The sequence below is a fragment of the Indicator indicator genome, chromosome 29 (genome assembly GCF_027791375.1).
Source record: "Indicator indicator isolate 239-I01 chromosome 29, UM_Iind_1.1, whole genome shotgun sequence".
Taxonomy (NCBI): Eukaryota; Metazoa; Chordata; class Aves; order Piciformes; family Indicatoridae; genus Indicator; species Indicator indicator.
The window spans coordinates 4327252-4343570 of NC_072038.1; the positions used below are offsets into that span (position 1 = coordinate 4327252).

General features: G+C 47.1%; 1 protein-coding gene across 1 annotated transcript in view; it reads left to right on the plus strand.

Moving 5' to 3' along the window:
* UNK (unk zinc finger) overlaps window positions 1–7289 on the plus strand; it is a 42414-nt gene extending 35125 nt beyond the window's left edge. The window contains exons 12-16 of the mRNA XM_054394103.1: window positions 990–1091; window positions 2651–2839; window positions 5629–5810; window positions 6349–6606; window positions 7015–7289. Of these exons, the coding sequence (XP_054250078.1) occupies window positions 990–1091; window positions 2651–2839; window positions 5629–5810; window positions 6349–6606; window positions 7015–7173 (890 nt within the window). The 3' untranslated portion in view covers window positions 7174–7289. The remainder of the gene's footprint in view (window positions 1–989; window positions 1092–2650; window positions 2840–5628; window positions 5811–6348; window positions 6607–7014) is intronic.
* The last annotated feature ends 9030 nt before the right edge of the window (window positions 7290–16319 follow it).

Consider the following 16319-nt stretch of genomic DNA (forward strand, 5'->3'; position numbering starts at 1 on the left):
TGACACATCTGATGTTTTCTGCAGGTCATTACAGATGAAACTCACCCACGGGACCAACAGAAGGCCTCTGAGCCACTTATTCAAAATGTCAGATGGTGTAAAGGGCCTTAGGTTTAGGTTTGTCAAAGTGACAGAAGAGGTCTTGGAGTAGGCAGGAAGTCACAGGGGCGTTTTCCACAGCTACAACCCCTTCCATTCTAAATGACAGTTTTACAGTGAGGGCCACCACCAGGTAGATAGTAAGGACTTGTCCTTTGTAGAATGTAGGACAGAGGCTGTAAGACGGAGAAGAACAGGAGAGTCCAAAGAATGGAATCACTCCATAGATAGGTGCAGGATTTTTTGGTCACCTGTGCTTCCTTTATTTATTTTTAAATCTAACGTTTCTGAGGTGATCTCACTAATTGGCTACAAATAATAATAGAAATGAGTGGGCATGTGTGGGATGGAATGATACTGATCATGATTAGTGATGAGGCATATTCAAATAGGTGTAACATTTGCAGGCATTCATAAGCTTTCTTTATTTTGCCCAATCTTTGAACCTCAGAGATGTTTTTTTTTTTTCCAGGTGTTCCCCTCTACTGGTATTTCTGATTTGAGTTGCTCTTCAGCAGAGTAGGGAGAAAGCCCAACCCAGACATGTCATAAGCCAGTGTTAAGGCGTATTATGGACAGACTTGAAAGGGCAGTTTGGGGAAGAATTATGGGAATTGCTGTTATTTAATCGAATTTGTCTTTTCCTGTAACATGTGGAAGCACTTTGAGACAAAGAGAAATCGGATCAGGCAAAAGAACCCCAAGGGAAAAGCTGCCCATGGCACTTCTGCCAAACTGCTGAAGGAGAACATTGCATAGAGCAGAGAGTAGGGCTGTGCAGACTGACAAATAGAGAGCGAAGGCTCCTCTGCATGTAGGCTCTTTGGGCCATCCTATCTCTTGAAGTTGTTGGTCCTTTATAACATAATTGGTACCTCTGTGTCTGGCAGAGTCTGCCTTGGATGACCTGGACCTGAATGAATTCGGAGTGGCTGCCCTGGAGAAGACATTTGACAGCAGCACAGTGCCCCACACGAGTGGCATCATGATAGGTACATGAAAGCAACAGAGCTTTCTTTATCTTCTGCCAATCAGTGTTGCCCAGTCACCTCAGTGGAGCCAGCCCAACAAACCTCTAAAACCAGCCCCAAAATAGCATTGGTTACAACAGCAATCATAACAAACTCTGGCAAGCACTGAGCATCTTTGAAGTGAGACCTTGCCTTTGATAATTAGCAGAGCTGAGTTCTTACCATTGGACCCTGATGTCTTGGGGGTGTTTCTTGAGACTGAATGAGGCTTGCTTGAGTATTATTTTTTCTTAATTTTTTTTTTAAACTGTGCAAGTAGATTCTAGAAGGCATCTGATACCTTTTAAAAACAGGCCAAAGCATAATGATTTGCATCTTAAGCAGAATAAACTCTCCCTAGCAGTAACAGGAAACTCACTGACCTGGTAATGCTATCCATCTGTCACAGAGTGTCATCATGGTCTGCTGATTTGATTCCTGTAATGTCTGTCTCATTTTAATATGTGGAGGTAGGCTAAAGCCTCTTCTACCTGTCTCTGAGTGTCCAGGGAAACAGGAAATGTCTCATAGCTGTCTGGATGTGGTTGTAGTTTCTGGCTACCCTTGCTGTGTAAGGCAGGTTTTGAATGAAAGGTGACTTTAGTGATCAGAAGGTTTCCAAGGGAACTACACTGCCTGGAGCTGTGTTGAGGTAGAAAGGGACCTGTGGAAGGAACCCTAAAGACTATCACTTCCACTTCCCTGCTACAAATAAGAGCCTGGTGGGAGAATTTACTGTGTATGTCTGCTGATAGCCCTGCTTCTGCTGCTACCCATCTGCAGTGCCCTACAGATCCTCCATGCTCCTTTTCCCTCTGTTCACATCAGATCTGGATGTTACCTGGTGATCTAAAAAGGGAGATCAGGAGAGAGCAGGGAATGCCCTGTTCCCTCAGTCTGTGAGTGGCAGACAGAATCATAGAATCGTTTTGGTTGGAAGAGACCTAAAGAGAGAGACCAAAAAGGAAAATTGGTTGGAATGACCTCGTGTGTGAGGGAATTGTGTTGTCTCTGAAGCATGGGCTTTTGATTATCGGGGGATTTTTATTACTGGTAAATTCAGGTGCTCAAGTACATCTAACCCAGCTAAACCTAGTCACAGATTTTTTTTTTTTTTATTGGTTAAGATCATGACATGACCCAGCATGTTAGTCTTCTTCCTACAGGTTGTTTGGAAGTATTAAAGGCAGAGGCACCTGTTTTAAAAGTGAGGGTTTTTTGTTACAAAATATTTCACCAGGTACCAAATTCATCTTCTCTAGGCTGATAGGGATTGAACTCTGCTCAGAAAACCTTTTGTTGCTTTGGCTGATGAAAGACTAGTCCATGGCACTCTGGAGGGTCATAACCTACCTGGTTCCTGCAGCCCCTCTTAAAGGCTGAGAGGGGAATGAAGCCTGATAAGAAGCAGAGGGAGTCCCAGGGGGCTTAGGAAGGAGAGAGAGGGAAGCTAACACCTTCTGCTCTGACCTCCTGCGCTGTGCTCTGGCCCATACTTCATGGTCACACATAGCCATCCTCTCTGTGTGTTCTTTGTCCAGGTGGGAGTTTGCTGCAAAGTTCTGCTCCTGTAAATATCCCCGGCTCCCTTGGAAGCTCTGCCTCCTTTCACTCTGCCTCTCCTTCTCCACCGGTCAGCCTCTCATCGCATTTCCTTCATCAGCCCCAGGGACACTTAAGCCAATCAGAAAACACATTCCTGGGGACATCAGCTTCTCATGGATCATTAGGTAAATGCACAGTGTGTGTGTCCCATGTACATGCCTGTCTGTGCCATGTAAGTATTTTCTTTTAAGTTGGCTTTAATGTGTTCTTTCACTGCTGCCATTTGTACCTCTTCTCCCTCCATGAGAACAGCAACAGCACTAGAAGCTGCTTTAACAAAAACCAGTTGATGCCTTGTGGACAAGGGGGCAGTTTCCTCTACTTCCCATGTTTCTAGGCTGAGAAAAAGGGACAGATAGATTAAGTGATTTGCTCTGATGATGCCTTTCTGGGGAAAAGAGCTCTGCCTTTTTCTGCCAGTAGTGCTGTGCTGAGGCTTCACCTAAAGTTCAGAGTTGACTGTCTCAGCTTTGCTCACTGAAGGTGGGGATTGCAGCTTGCCTTTGGGACTGCTTGTAGGTCATACTGGTGCCTGGGAGTTCCAGAGCAGGCTTGGGTTGTTGTACTTTTTTCCCCCTATTTGGCAAGCTGCAGTTGACTTTGCAAAAATTGAGTGTTCCAGCTTTGTTCCTTTTTCTTTATTTTCTTTTTTCTTTTCTTTTCTGTTGTGGTTTTTTTTCCTCTTGGGGATCTCTTTCCTGTCTGTGGGACTGAAGGGAGGAGAAATTGCTTCAGAGCTTCAGCTAGGAACCGAGGGGCCAAATCTACTTTATTATTAAAATTCAGGATTACCTTGAGATGTAAAACAGCTCAAGGCTACACTGGCTCTGCTTGCTTCTCCTAGTAAATATTTGTTCTCTGGGTTGATACTAGACATAATGCTGCTTCCAACTTGAGATACACTTTAATCATTGCTATTCAGCTTAACCTAATAAAATGATTACATGCTCTTGTAATCTATTTCTGCATACACTTATCTGGGTAACTGCATCCCTTGTTTGCACAGGCCAAACCATGCTTCCCTGTCTTGCCTTTGCTCTTTTGTTTGGCTTTAGCAGCTTTTACAGTTACTGTAATAAGAAAAAAAAAAAAAAAGACATCAGAGGGTTTCTGCTGTTAATTAGTGGTGAGGCTGGCTGTTCATCCCAGATTCAGTGAGAAAAGGAAAACTTGCTGATAAAGGCCTGCTTTTAATTGCAGAAGAAATAAGCAAAGCAGTTTTATGTGTTAACTGTACAGTTATACAAATAAAAACTCAAAGACCTGCAGGAAATGCAGAAATACATTTAGATACTCCCATTTTTTAAGGAAAAAAATAAATAAAGACAACCAAACCATTTTTGCTGAGGTTTTGAATAAGATATTTAAACAGGAACCTAGCAGTTGGGAAACTGGAATTTATTCCTTGTGACTTGCTGAATGCATGTAAGGTAGTGTGTGGTGTCTGTATTACTGCTTATTTGTCTTGCAGTTGAGTTACAAATACCTAGTCCTGGGCTGGTTCCCACTGTGCTAGATGTGAAACGTGCAGAGAAGGCAATCCTGGCCAGAGGGCCTTGCTGCTTCCAACATGAAATGAGAACAGCAGGTGGAAAGAAACAGTAAAAAAGAAGTGATGAGATGAGCTTGGTCAGCATCATGGCAGGGTTTGTGGCTTGCCAGCATGCTTTGAAAACGAAGCGTGAGTTGAGGTTGCATGAAAACTTCTTGCTCTCAACTGAGTGTGCTTCAGAGCAGAGCCATGGTAAGTGGCCTGAGCCAGTGAGGAACCCTCCTTGCTCTGCTGAACAACACCTAAGCCCTTAATGAAGACAAGCTACTATTTTTCAGCTGTTTTCTTACAACTGTTGGTGTCTTGGCTGGCACTAGATGGCAAGTAAGTGGTGTTGGGTTAGCCCTTGGCCCCAGGGCTTGCTTGCAGACACGGTTCAGCTGCTGTAAGGTCAGAATTGTCAAATGCAACTAGATTGAGGAATGTCCACACCCAGTGGTGAGCACCACTAAGTGAAAATGGCTGTTGCATCAAACTGGTGTGTGTCTGTGTGCAGAGGAGTCCACATCACTCAGTAGACTGGGCTCAATATAAGCTTTCCCTTCTAGTTCCTCTCTGAGTGCAAAGTGTGGATGCTTCCTCTGGGTAAAAACATTTTTGTCCTTAAAACAGTACAAGTGAAAAAGAGCCAATTTTGTTTGCAACTAATACTCTATTGCTTTGTTTCCTAAGCCTTCTTGAAAAGAGAAATTATTAGAACAAGCTAAAATTGGGAGGTGGTTAATTAGTCTAATTCCTCTAGCTTCATGCTAGAGTTCTGCAGGGTTCGAAACTGATGTGTGTACCACTGCCTCCACCTGTTTATGAGCAGGGTTTTCCAGTTAGTCCTGTTTGCTGCGTATGCAAGCAGTAATGATGCTGATGTGTTCCAGTCTCACTGTTTGGGATGTGAGGCTGCTTTCTGAGCACCAAGCTGAGTCAAAAGCAGAAGTTTTCTTCAGGTATAGCACAAAAGGAAAGCACCACCTGGGTTGGCTGCGTGAACCAGTCTTGTTCCCCAGCGCTGATGGCTGTGCTGCACAGGAAAGTGGGAAGGCAGTAAGCACTTCAGAGACTCTCTATGAAATTCAAGCTGGCAGTCAGCTCTGCTCTAAAATCAATGCTCCTGAAAACAGCCTGCTTTAAAAGTTTCTCCACTCAGTTTCTTGGGTCCTCCTTGTATCATTAAAGAGGAGGCTTAGTGATGTGACTCTTCCCTTGCAAAGCCTTTCTATGATGGACTCTCCTGGGACCTGGGGATGAAAGATGATCTTTTTCCTATGCACACAATTTTTTTAAATCCTGGATTTCACAGGGGTAGGGAGGAAATGGGGCAATTGCCAGCACCTGTGACATAACCCTCTCTATTTCCCTGTGAAACAGGTTTAAATGGGATGAACAGCAGCATATGGGAACACTTTGCTTCGGGGAGTTTTTCGCCCAGTACCTCACCTGCATTTCTGTCAGGTCCAGGTGCTGCGGAGCTGGCACGGCTACGACAAGAGCTGGATGAGGCCAACAGCACAATAAAGCAGTGGGAAGAGTCTTGGAAGCAAGCCAAACAGGTACTTGTGCAACTCCTGGGATGACGGATTGAGCAGTGTACAGGAGGTAGGAAGGTGTCAGCCTTTAACAAGCTCTCAGGATGTTGAGGTGATGAGAAGAGCTGTAGGGTTTACAGACAGATTCTCTAGGCGTTGGTATTCTTTCTTCTGCCTTGGGGAGAGTCACTGAATCTCTGTGCCTGATGCCTTCAGATGCTGGAAGTGCAAGGCCAAGTGTCATAACAGGTGCACTGAGGTGCTTGACAGTCTCTTAGACCTGCCAGTTGATTTAGATCCCTGACAATTTGCAAAGTTCATCCCCCTTAAAGGTGTGAGCCAAACATGTAGGGCCACAGCTCAGCCTGGCAGGGTGTCTGGATTGAGCAGCACTTTGAAGCAGAGCTCCAAGGATGTTTTAGAATTAGGGAACAGGGCAGATTGGACAGAGCACACTCCTCCTGGTGAGGAGTATATGGAAATGAATGTTTTTGCCAGGAATTCTCTTTTGGAGGCTGAATTTTGAGGCTGCTTCTTTTACTCTCTTTGTTGGAACTTGTAGGCTTGTGATGCTTGGAAAAAGGAGGCAGAGGAAGCAAATGATCGCGCCAACACGGCTAACATGGAATGTGAACTGGCCCGGGAGCAGAGGGAAGCCTTGGAGCTGCAAGTGAAAAAACTGCAGGAGGAGCTGGAGAGAATCCACACAGGCCAGGACCCTCAGTTTCTGCGCTCGTTCTCTGAGCTGGAAACGCTCTCACTCTCTTCACTTTACACCCTCCAGAAGCAGCTGCGGGCAAACCTGGAGAAAGTCGATAAGGTGAGTGCCAGGGGTGTGCAGGGCAGGGCTTTGCTCTCTCTGCCCCTACAGGTCACAGTTTTCTCCCCCCTTTCTTTAATAGAGCCAGAAATCAGAAGGCTATCAAAGCAATTCCATATGGATGTTGCCAAGTGTGTTTTACCCAACTTACAGGAAACTACCAAATGTTCTTTGTGCCTAAAACACAGAGTTTAAGTCAGTCCAAGCTGCTCTGTTGATCCTAAAGGTCCTACAAGACATCAGTGCTTCGCTGCCTTGCTTTTGCTTCAGGAGCCGAACAGAAGGACAGCCGCAAGTCCTTCCTCTGCTGCCTCCTTGCTGTTCCCCAAACCACGGAGCAGAGGGCAGCCACCCCTTTGCTTCTGTGACTTTGATGCTGACGTTGTGCCCTGTCCCCCTCTCTTGCAGGCAGTATTTCAGATGCAGTCAGTGAAATGCCTTAAGTGTCAGGAGGAGAACCGGGTGGTGTTACCGTGCCAACACGCAGTGCTGTGTGAAAGCTGCGCCGAGGAGGGCGAGTGCCCCATCTGCCATCCCAACAGGCCCCCCCACTCTCTCCAGTCGTGACCTTCCAAGGACACTTCTTCTAATCATATCCTATAGAACTTTTTAACTTTATACAGACCTACATCTATATGTATCTGTACATACATATATGTATGTGTCTCTAGAGATGTATATACGTGTGTGTGTGTGTGTAGGTGCGTGGCTGTGCATGGCTCTGTGTGCACACACACGTGCACATAGACACACACACACACACAAAAAGACAAAAAATTAGTTGCAGAGCACTTTTTAATATTTTACAACCCCCTCCCCCCAACCCCGTATCTAAACTGCCCCTCACCCCTGCCCCACTAATTCTTAACTCTTGAGGAACTTTGAGAGCTGTTTTTAATACCGATCAAAGGGCCATTTGCAAAGAGTGTTGTGTTTCTCCTCTTTTCTATTTAGGTGATAACAAATTTTTGACTATTTCCAGAAGGATTTAGAGTGGGCAAGAGGGGCTTCCATGTGCTTTCCAGAGGAAGAGTTGAGATCACAGGGAGGATCGAGGTGGATTCGAAATGACTTGTTCATGAACTCGGTCTCCCTGCTCTTTGACTGACCCAGCTTGGTTAAAGCTGTCCTCCCTGATGGAAGCTCTGCTGGGTGCTTGCCTGGTGGGCCTCTTGTTGCCCAGCTCTGAATGTGCAGGAACTTTGTCTGTCATTTCAGCAGCAAAGTTCACTTTTTAAATTTTTTTTTACACTCTTTGTATATTTGTACGAAAAGAAGAAAAGAGGGAAAAAAAAATAATTATTGGACCTAGAGCAAGCCAAGCCCCAAAATTCAGTGACTGGAGGTCACTGCTGACACAGCTGACACGTTGCCAGGTCTGAGCAGCCTTAGAAGTATCACCCTTGTGTCAGCTAAAGCCCTTTAGGAAAGAAATATGGATGCAGAGGTTGGTTCTCTCCAGGCACCCCTTTGTCTGGTGGCTGCCTAGAGACCTTTTACTGTTTCAGACCAGATTCATTTTGATTTAGCCACAGGGACCTGATTCATAGTCACTGCTGCAATGCCTGAGAACAATTCCAGGTTGTCTGAGGACACTTGAATGAAGTCACTGTTGCCTGTGTCAGCACCTCAAGGCTGGTTTGTTGGACTACTGGGTCTGGAAGGCTTCATGCTAGAGATCTTGTATGCCTGTGGTGACAGAGGAAGCCCAGCATGACAAATGCCACCGACTTAGACCTGTCCAGTAGCTGAGCTTTCCTGTGACCTTCTCCACAATGTGTCCATTGGATCTGTACATCAGGTAGACTGCAGTAACCTGCTGGGATCTCAACCAAAAGGCCACTCAGTTGACTTAACCATTTTTATTTTGCACAGGGATGCTGCCTGTGCTCCCCCTCCCTGACCTGGCAAAGCACTGGAACCTCCAGCAGCCCACTGTTGTAGGAACACAGAATTTTTACTGGAGCCTCTCAGAAAGCTTCATATTCAATGCAAAGACATAATTAGGTTTGCTTCCATAATTCCACCTTTCCTTTATATGGAAGGGGTTAATATGCATTCCCAGATGATCTCTTAACTGCAGCTCTGTGTAGTTTGGGGTTTTTTTAATGTTTTTCTTAATAACTTTTTTTAATGCTTTGTTTTGTTTTGGTTTGTTTGATTGATTTTCCTTTTTTTTCCCCCATGTGTATTTTATTGTAACTAGCATCAGGTCTTTTATTTTTATTTTATTTTTATGGAGAGACACTGTTGAGTGATTATTGTGGCTATGTTGCTTTGGTTATAGCCTTTGAATGTCTGTGCCACGGGGCAGCTCATCTGCCTTGGTCTGATCTTAAGGAAAGACCTTTTAATAAAATACATAAACTTTTTTTTTTTTTTTAAGGAAAAAAATAAGGGGAAAAAAAAAACAGGAAAAAAAAAAGGGGGGGGGAAGGAGGGAAAAGCCCAATTAAGATAAAAAAAAACTTATGAAGAGGGTTTTGTAACTAACTTAAATCATAGGAAATAAACTCTTGATTCAGGTCTTTAATATTTATAAGAAGCAGAGCTGATCAGCTTGGTTTGGCTCTTGGTTTGTAACACTTTTTATTAGCATGGTGGTTTTAGCTGCTCTCCTGCCTCCCTGGGGGGACTGCTCAGGGGGAGGCTGCCTTTGGCCAGCCCTCTGTTAACAGAGCTGCCCAGCATCTGGCTGCATCCCATTCCCACAGGGGCTCTTTGCTTTGTCCCTTCTCTCCAGGTGGAACTTCTCCACTTGTGGCAGCTCAGTGGGACTTCCAGTGGCAGGGTGATGCAGGGCTAGTGGTCTCAGGGAAGGAGATATTTGCCCACAGTTTCTGTGGGGCCACATGGCTTAGGCAAGGGGAGGTACAAGGAAAATTCCAGACCAGAGAAAACATCTTTTATTTTTTTTTTTCCCTTTTGAGTAAAACAATTCCTCTCTTTTTATAACTTACACTGAAGGACCAAAGAATTCAAAGCTTCACCTGTTTGTGGCCCTTAAATTTGAACTTTGCATTGCCACACTGCACTCATGGCAGAGTAGCCTGAAGGAATTAGCACTAGCCCCTTCTCTTGCCCCCCACCCCAAGATATCTCAGCACTCTCTTTGCACAAGCACATAGACTGTTTCTTGCTTTCCTCTGGTTCTTCAAGGAACACTTCCTAAATTTAGGTTTTTATCAATTTGTTTGCTGCTTTATAAGAAAAAAAAAAAAAACCAACAACCAACTATCTGAAATGTGAATTGCTTTCTTAAGCATCAGATGGAAAAGAGAACTTCATCTATTTTGTGAATTATTTTTAGGGGCCTCTTGTAGGACAATGTCAGAGCCGTGTGAGGTGAGAGCAGGGGCCCAGGGCAGCCTTTCTGACCTGCCCCAGCACTTTTTACAGATGAACTGTAACCACAGCACTGCATTCGAGGCTGAAGAGTCTTTGGTCAGCTTCTGTGTGCTGTCAAAAGAGTCTTGTTGAGGTGAACCTGGTGCTAAGTCCAGCCCCTGTAAGCAGCTGTCCTTCTGAAGCAGGAACTCCCTTTTACAGGCCACACAGTAACACAGCAGGACTGAGGGGGCTTTTTTTTGGCCGAGTCGTGCTTCAAAGTGAAGTTTTGGTCCCCAAGGCTCCTTGGTGAGCAGCCCACCTGGCTGTAGCTGAGCAGCCATGAGCACGTCTGGGTCCTGCCTCCTCACACAGACTCCTTATTGGATAATGACATCTCCCTCCCCAGATCTGTTTGGGAGCTTTGGAAGCATCAACCTCGGTGACTAACTGTGCAAGGTTGGATGCTTCTGAGCTAAGAGCTGGGGGAAGGGAGTCACGATTGAGTTGTGAAACCACAGTATCTTAAAGGTCAAAAAACTTTTACATTCTTATGGATAAACAATACAGAAGCAGATGGCTTAAGACAACACTATCCTGGGTCAATAGATACCAATAAAGCAAAGCTAGAGCTGTAGATGGTAGCCAGGAGCTGAAGAATGTTGGCATTGCTTTGGGCTAACAGGACCACTTTTAGATCATCTCTGGCTTTAGATGATGTAGCTGCATGCCAGCTGTGGCAAAGACTTGGTGGCACAGGATGGACCAGGGGAAAGGCTCAAGATTTGGAGCACAACATTTTCCTTAAGCAGATCCCCCACCTCCATGGGGGGAAATCACTGCAGCCAATCCCCTGCTGAAGGGTTTTATACTTTCTGTGCATCTCTGAAGCTGAACCTGAGCCACTTGCAAGGCTTGTGCAGCTGAGACAATGAGGAGAAGTCCTTACCCTGTAAGGAATCCCATAACCCTGAATGGACTCAGTAATTCATTGCTGTTCCACCAAGCCTCTGACCCTCTTCTTCCTCCTGTCCCCCCCCCCTCTTTATCTGAGAAGGAAGACTATTACCAGTATTTTCCTCCAGAATTTATGATGATCCTGGGGAGTGATGGCCAACAGCAAACTAGATGTTACTGGTTGTAAAACCCTAGTATCTTAAAGGTGAAGTATTCCTGCAAACTTAGTGACTGCAGCGGAGAGGTTTCTTGGGGGCTTTCCCCACTCCGTAGCTTCCAACGTTTTAAAAATAAATAACAGTATACAATAAACATACAAAAAAAAAACTCTAAAAAAAAAAGGAAAAAATAAAAAAATATAAAATAATAATAAAAATAATAATAATACACACTGCAGTATTTTTTTTTTTGGTGGCATATTCTGGCCCCAAAGCTCTTCCTCCCCAGGAGGGGAGAAGGGTGGTGGGGCAGAAGTGTCCCTTCAGTGTAGAAGTTGGCAGAGTGGTGATCGGTGGTGGTGTGTAACACGTGTTGTTGATTCCATGTATAGAACTGTGATTTCAGCTGTCCTTCTCTTGTGCTCTGTAAATATGTGTTTTGGCTGTCAGAAAACCTGGTTTAGACTCTTTTCTTGGCAGAGTGAATTTGCATGTGGGGGCTGGAAAGAACTCAAATCTGTGTCACAGTTTCCAAGGGCAGGATGGATTTGTCTTTTTTTTTTTTTCTTCTTCTTCTTTTTTTTTTTTTTTTGGTCTTTTTTTTTTTTTTAGAGGACAATAAATTTTTATTTTTTTGCTAAGAAAAAAAAAAAAAAAAAACAAAAAAAACCAAAAAAACCTGTGCTAAAGCTGTGTGTGGGGGTGTGCGTGCCCTATGCTGGGGCTTGGGGAGGGGTGGAGGGCTCTGGGGTGGAGGTCTTCGAATAACAAATTGAGTTCATCTTCCTGACTGGGTTTTGCCTTCTCCCTCTCTTGTGACTGAGAATAATTCCTTCCTGAGCTCCCTTCTGGATCAAGCATTCTCGTCACAATGTTAGGGGTTGGAAGGGACCTCTAGAGGTGGTCTGCTCCAGGGGAGTTGCCTCTCACCTTTATGATTGAGATGCAAATGAAAAGGGGGAGAGCGTGGGAGGTGGGGGCAGACACTCCTTTAGAAATGGCAAAACCAGAGCAAAAAGCATTGAGAAGAGAAGGCTCTGGGGAGACCTTAGAGCAGCCTTCCAGTGCCTGAAGGGGGGCTACAGGAAAGCTGGAGGAGGACTGCTTAGAAGGGCCTGTGGTGACAGGACAAGGGACAATGGTTTGAAACTAGAGCAGGGTAGATGCAGATTGGGCATTAGGAAAAAGCTCTTTACTGTGAGGGTGGTGAGACACTGGAAGGGAAGTTGTGGATGCCTGATCCCTGGAAGTGCTTAAGGCCAGGCTGGATGAGGCTTTGAGCAACGTGCTCCAGTGGGAAGTGTCCCTGCCCAGAGTGGGGGATGGTTGGACGTAGATGATCTTTAAGGTCCCTTCCAACTCAAGCTATTCTCTGATAGGATTCTAAGATTTTATCATTCAGATTCTTGGTATGGATGAGAATTTATCTCCCACAGGAGCTAGGCTGGGTGGAGGTGAGCTCTGCCTGCTGCTGCTGTGGGGGGATCTGGACATTTAAATCCTTACATCCAGAGTTTGATATGTTGGCACCCAAAGGGGCATGCCTTGCATAGGGATCCCAAAATTACCTTCTACTTATGGTCTAATGCTTCAGAGGTGCATCAATCACCTGCCATTAGTCCAGTCACAAGAAGAATCCAAATCATCCAATTTAGAGTATTAGTGGTGCAATAAAATCAACAGAAGTGCCTGCCCCCTCCCCTCCTCTGGGTTGTGCATCGATCTGCCTGGGCTTCCTCCTCAATCTTGTATTTGCTGGCAGCTGGTTTTGTGTGCTCCAAGCCCTATGCTTTAATCCTTAGGCACTTCTCCTTCTGCTCCATGGGGTTAAGTTATGCTCTGATCATTTCCTAGAATCACAAAATGCTTTAGGTTGGAAGGGACTTTTGAAGGTCATCAGTCCAACACCCCTGCAACTAGAGCAGGTTCGTCACAGCCACAACCAACCTGACCTGCAATGGTTATAGGGATAGGGCATCTACCACCTCTCTGGGCAACCTGGGACAGAGTCTCACAACCCTCTGAAAAAAAAAAAAAAAATCTCTTCCTTCTCTCCAGTCTGGTTTAGTTCCAAACCATCACCCCTTGTCCTGTCACAGCAGGCCCTGCTCAAAAGCCTGTTGCCATCTTTCTGATCACTCCCTTTAAGCACTGACAGGCCACCAGAAGGTTTTCTGGCAGCCTTCTCCAGGCTGAACCCCAACTCTCTCAGCCTGAGGGCCTCACAGCAGAGGGCTCTTAGCCCTCCCATCAGTGTGGCTTCCTCTGGCCCTGCTCCAGCAGGTCCATATCTCTCCTGTGCTGCAGACTCCAGGACTGGCTCCGGCACTGCAGGTGAAGTCTCAGCAGAGGGGAGCAGAGGGGCAGAATCCCTCCACGTGCTGCCCACGCTGCTAGATACCAGCCCAGGACAGGGCTGGCTCTGAGCTGGCAGCACATGGTGCTGGCTCTTGTCCAGCACCCCCAAGTCCTTCTCCACAGGACTGCTCTGCATCCACTCATCCCTGAGCCTGTATTGCTACCAAGGACTGTCCCAGCCCAAGTGTCAGACCTTGCACTTGGCTCTGTTAAACCTCATGAGGTGCCCACAGGCCACTTTTCTCTTCTCTGCAAGGGGTATGATTTCTTCCTGCAGTGGGAGAAGACACAACTGCCCAGGGCTGAGCAAAAAATGAACTAAATAAAACCAAACCACTTTGGATAATAAAGTGCAAACGACCTCAGAGCAGAGGCTAGCCCATGCCAGCTGCTCACCAGGGCACACTGGCTGTGGCAGTGTGCACAGTCGGTGATGGGCAGCCCAGAGCAAGTCAGAGCACGATGATTTTTAAACAAACAGCTAAAAAGCAGCTAAGGCCAGAGCCAGAGCTGCAGCCCCTCCCCCCGCAGCTGAGCCCTGCCTTAGCACACGAGGCTGGGTGCTGCTGGATGCCAACACCAAGGGAGCTGCCAACTGCAGGAAGGGAGTTTCCTCCCTCTCTCTCTCCAGGAGCAGCTGCAGGGACCTGGCTGAAGCGATGCCCTGGGGCAGTGTCACCCCTGCACCACAGGGACCCTTCTCCAGAGGCTTTTTTTTTTTCTCTGCAGAGCTATAAGGGGGGAGCCTGAAAGGAGTGATTTAAGCCAGCAAATGGCTTCCTTGTGAGCCAGCAGTGCCTTAATCCCTCCTGCCGTCGCTTCGATTGAGCCTGGCTGTGTCACACAGATACCAAAGGAGCTTTTTATTCCTTCCCCCACCCCCACAACGAAGGCTTGACCTGAACTGACCCAGCGGCTGCTCTGCCCACCGGGGAAGCAGCTGGTGCTCAGGCACCCGGGAGGGAGATGCTTTTAATTCCCCAGGGCACGGCAGCTCCCAGGGACCTGCTGCAGCTCCAACACAGCCACCTCCTGGCAGGATGGGAGCAGAGGGAGCTCCAGATTCACCATCAACAATAACTGCAGCTAAAACAAGCACCTAAACCCCCAGTAAATAGCAACCACCTGCCCTGCTGGGCACTTGTGCTGTGCCATCTGCCTCACCTCACATGCAATGCACCCCGAGGAGCTGCTCACTGCTTTGTGTTGTAGCCAGAGGATCCCAGGCCCCTGGCACAGGTTGGGGGCAATGCTGGGGACCTGGCTGCTGTGCCCGGGCTCTCAGCAGCCTGAAGCTCTGTGTGGTTTGGCTGATGGAGCTGCATTGCTCTTAGTTGCTGCCCAGGCTCCAGCAGGCACTTCAAGGTTGGTTTGATTGGTGATAAAACCAAACACCTGAGCTGTGCACGATTTAAAACAGGGGGGAAAAAAAAACCGACCACAGACCACAACAAAACACCCCAGCCATGAAGCCTGACTGACTGACTGCACAGCAAAGTGCCATCCCTGAGCTGGCAGTGCCAGGCTGGGCAGGGATGGCTTCTGCTCCTAGCCCCTCTCTCCCAGCACTGTGCAGCCCTTGTGGGGACATATCTGCCCGGGGATCTTTTTTTCATCACCATCCCCTGTGTGTCCTAAAAGCCTTTAGTGGTATCTTTTAAACCCCTACAGGTGTGGGGACTCCACCACTGCCCTGGGCAACCTGTTCCAGGGCTTGGCAACCCTTTTGGAGAAGAAATTGTTCCTCATGGCCAACCTAAATCTGCCCTGTGGCAACTTAAGGCCCTTTTCCCTTGTCCCATCACTTGTTACTTAGGAGATAAGACTGACCCCTACCTGGCTTCATCCTTTCAGGGCATTGTAGGGAGCCAGAAGGTCTCCCTTCTGCCTCCTTTTCTCCAGGCTGAACAACCCCAGCTCCCTCAGCCACTCCTCACAGGACTTGAGCTCTAGATCCTTCACCAGCTTTATTGCCCTTCTCTGGACACACTGCAGCACCTCAATGTCCTTGTAGTGAGTGGCCCAAAATTGAACCCAAGATTAGAGGTGCAGCCTCACCCATGCCCAGTACAGGGGGAGCTGTTTTGGTCCACAGCCAAGCCCTCACCAAATTTTTGGCTACTTACAGGAACCAGACAAGGCTGGGAGGGGAGGAAAAAGCAGCTGCCAGCTCCAGCCACTGCCAAGCCAGTGCTGCCAGTCCCTGTGCAAGGAACCTGGCTGTCCCCAGTGCCAGCACAGCTCTTCCCCAGTGGTACAGGGCTCCGATGGTCATGGTGGTGTTGGGTCTGCAATTGGACTCAATGACCTTTTTACCAAGTGAAACAATTCTGTGATCCCATCTCAACCTATTTCCATTGGGAAACAGACAAAACCCACTCATGTGCTGTCTGAAATCCCACAACTGGCTGCTCCCTCCCAGCTTAACCCTGGCAAGAGGGGCAGCCCCCCAGCTGCCTTGTTCCACCCTGCCCCCCTGCTGCCAGCCCAGGGTCCTTGCCCACAGCACCCCCTGCACAGACTCAGCCCCATGCAGCAGCTTTGGTGCTTTTAATTTAAAATAAGAGGCTTAACCAGGAGGAAAAAAAAAAAAAAAAAAAAGATAAATGGGGAAAAAACCAAAAAGGTAACAAAAAAAGGCAACAAAAAAGGCAGGTTTGGCCAGGGGCTGTTCCCACCCCAAATAAGTGATGATGCCTTCGCAGTGCCCTTGTGCAGGGTTGCAGACAGGAGGGTTGGGCACATGGCCAGGAGATGTGGCACTGGCAGTGAGAAGGTAATGGGGCACAGGCAGGGCCAGCCACACACTTTCATATCCCCCCCCCCCTCTTCCTCCTGTTAGTGTTGCTAGTGCAGAGAGGCAAAGAAATCCCCCAAAATACTGGGAGCCCCTTCTCCAGCCTCATGGGAGCT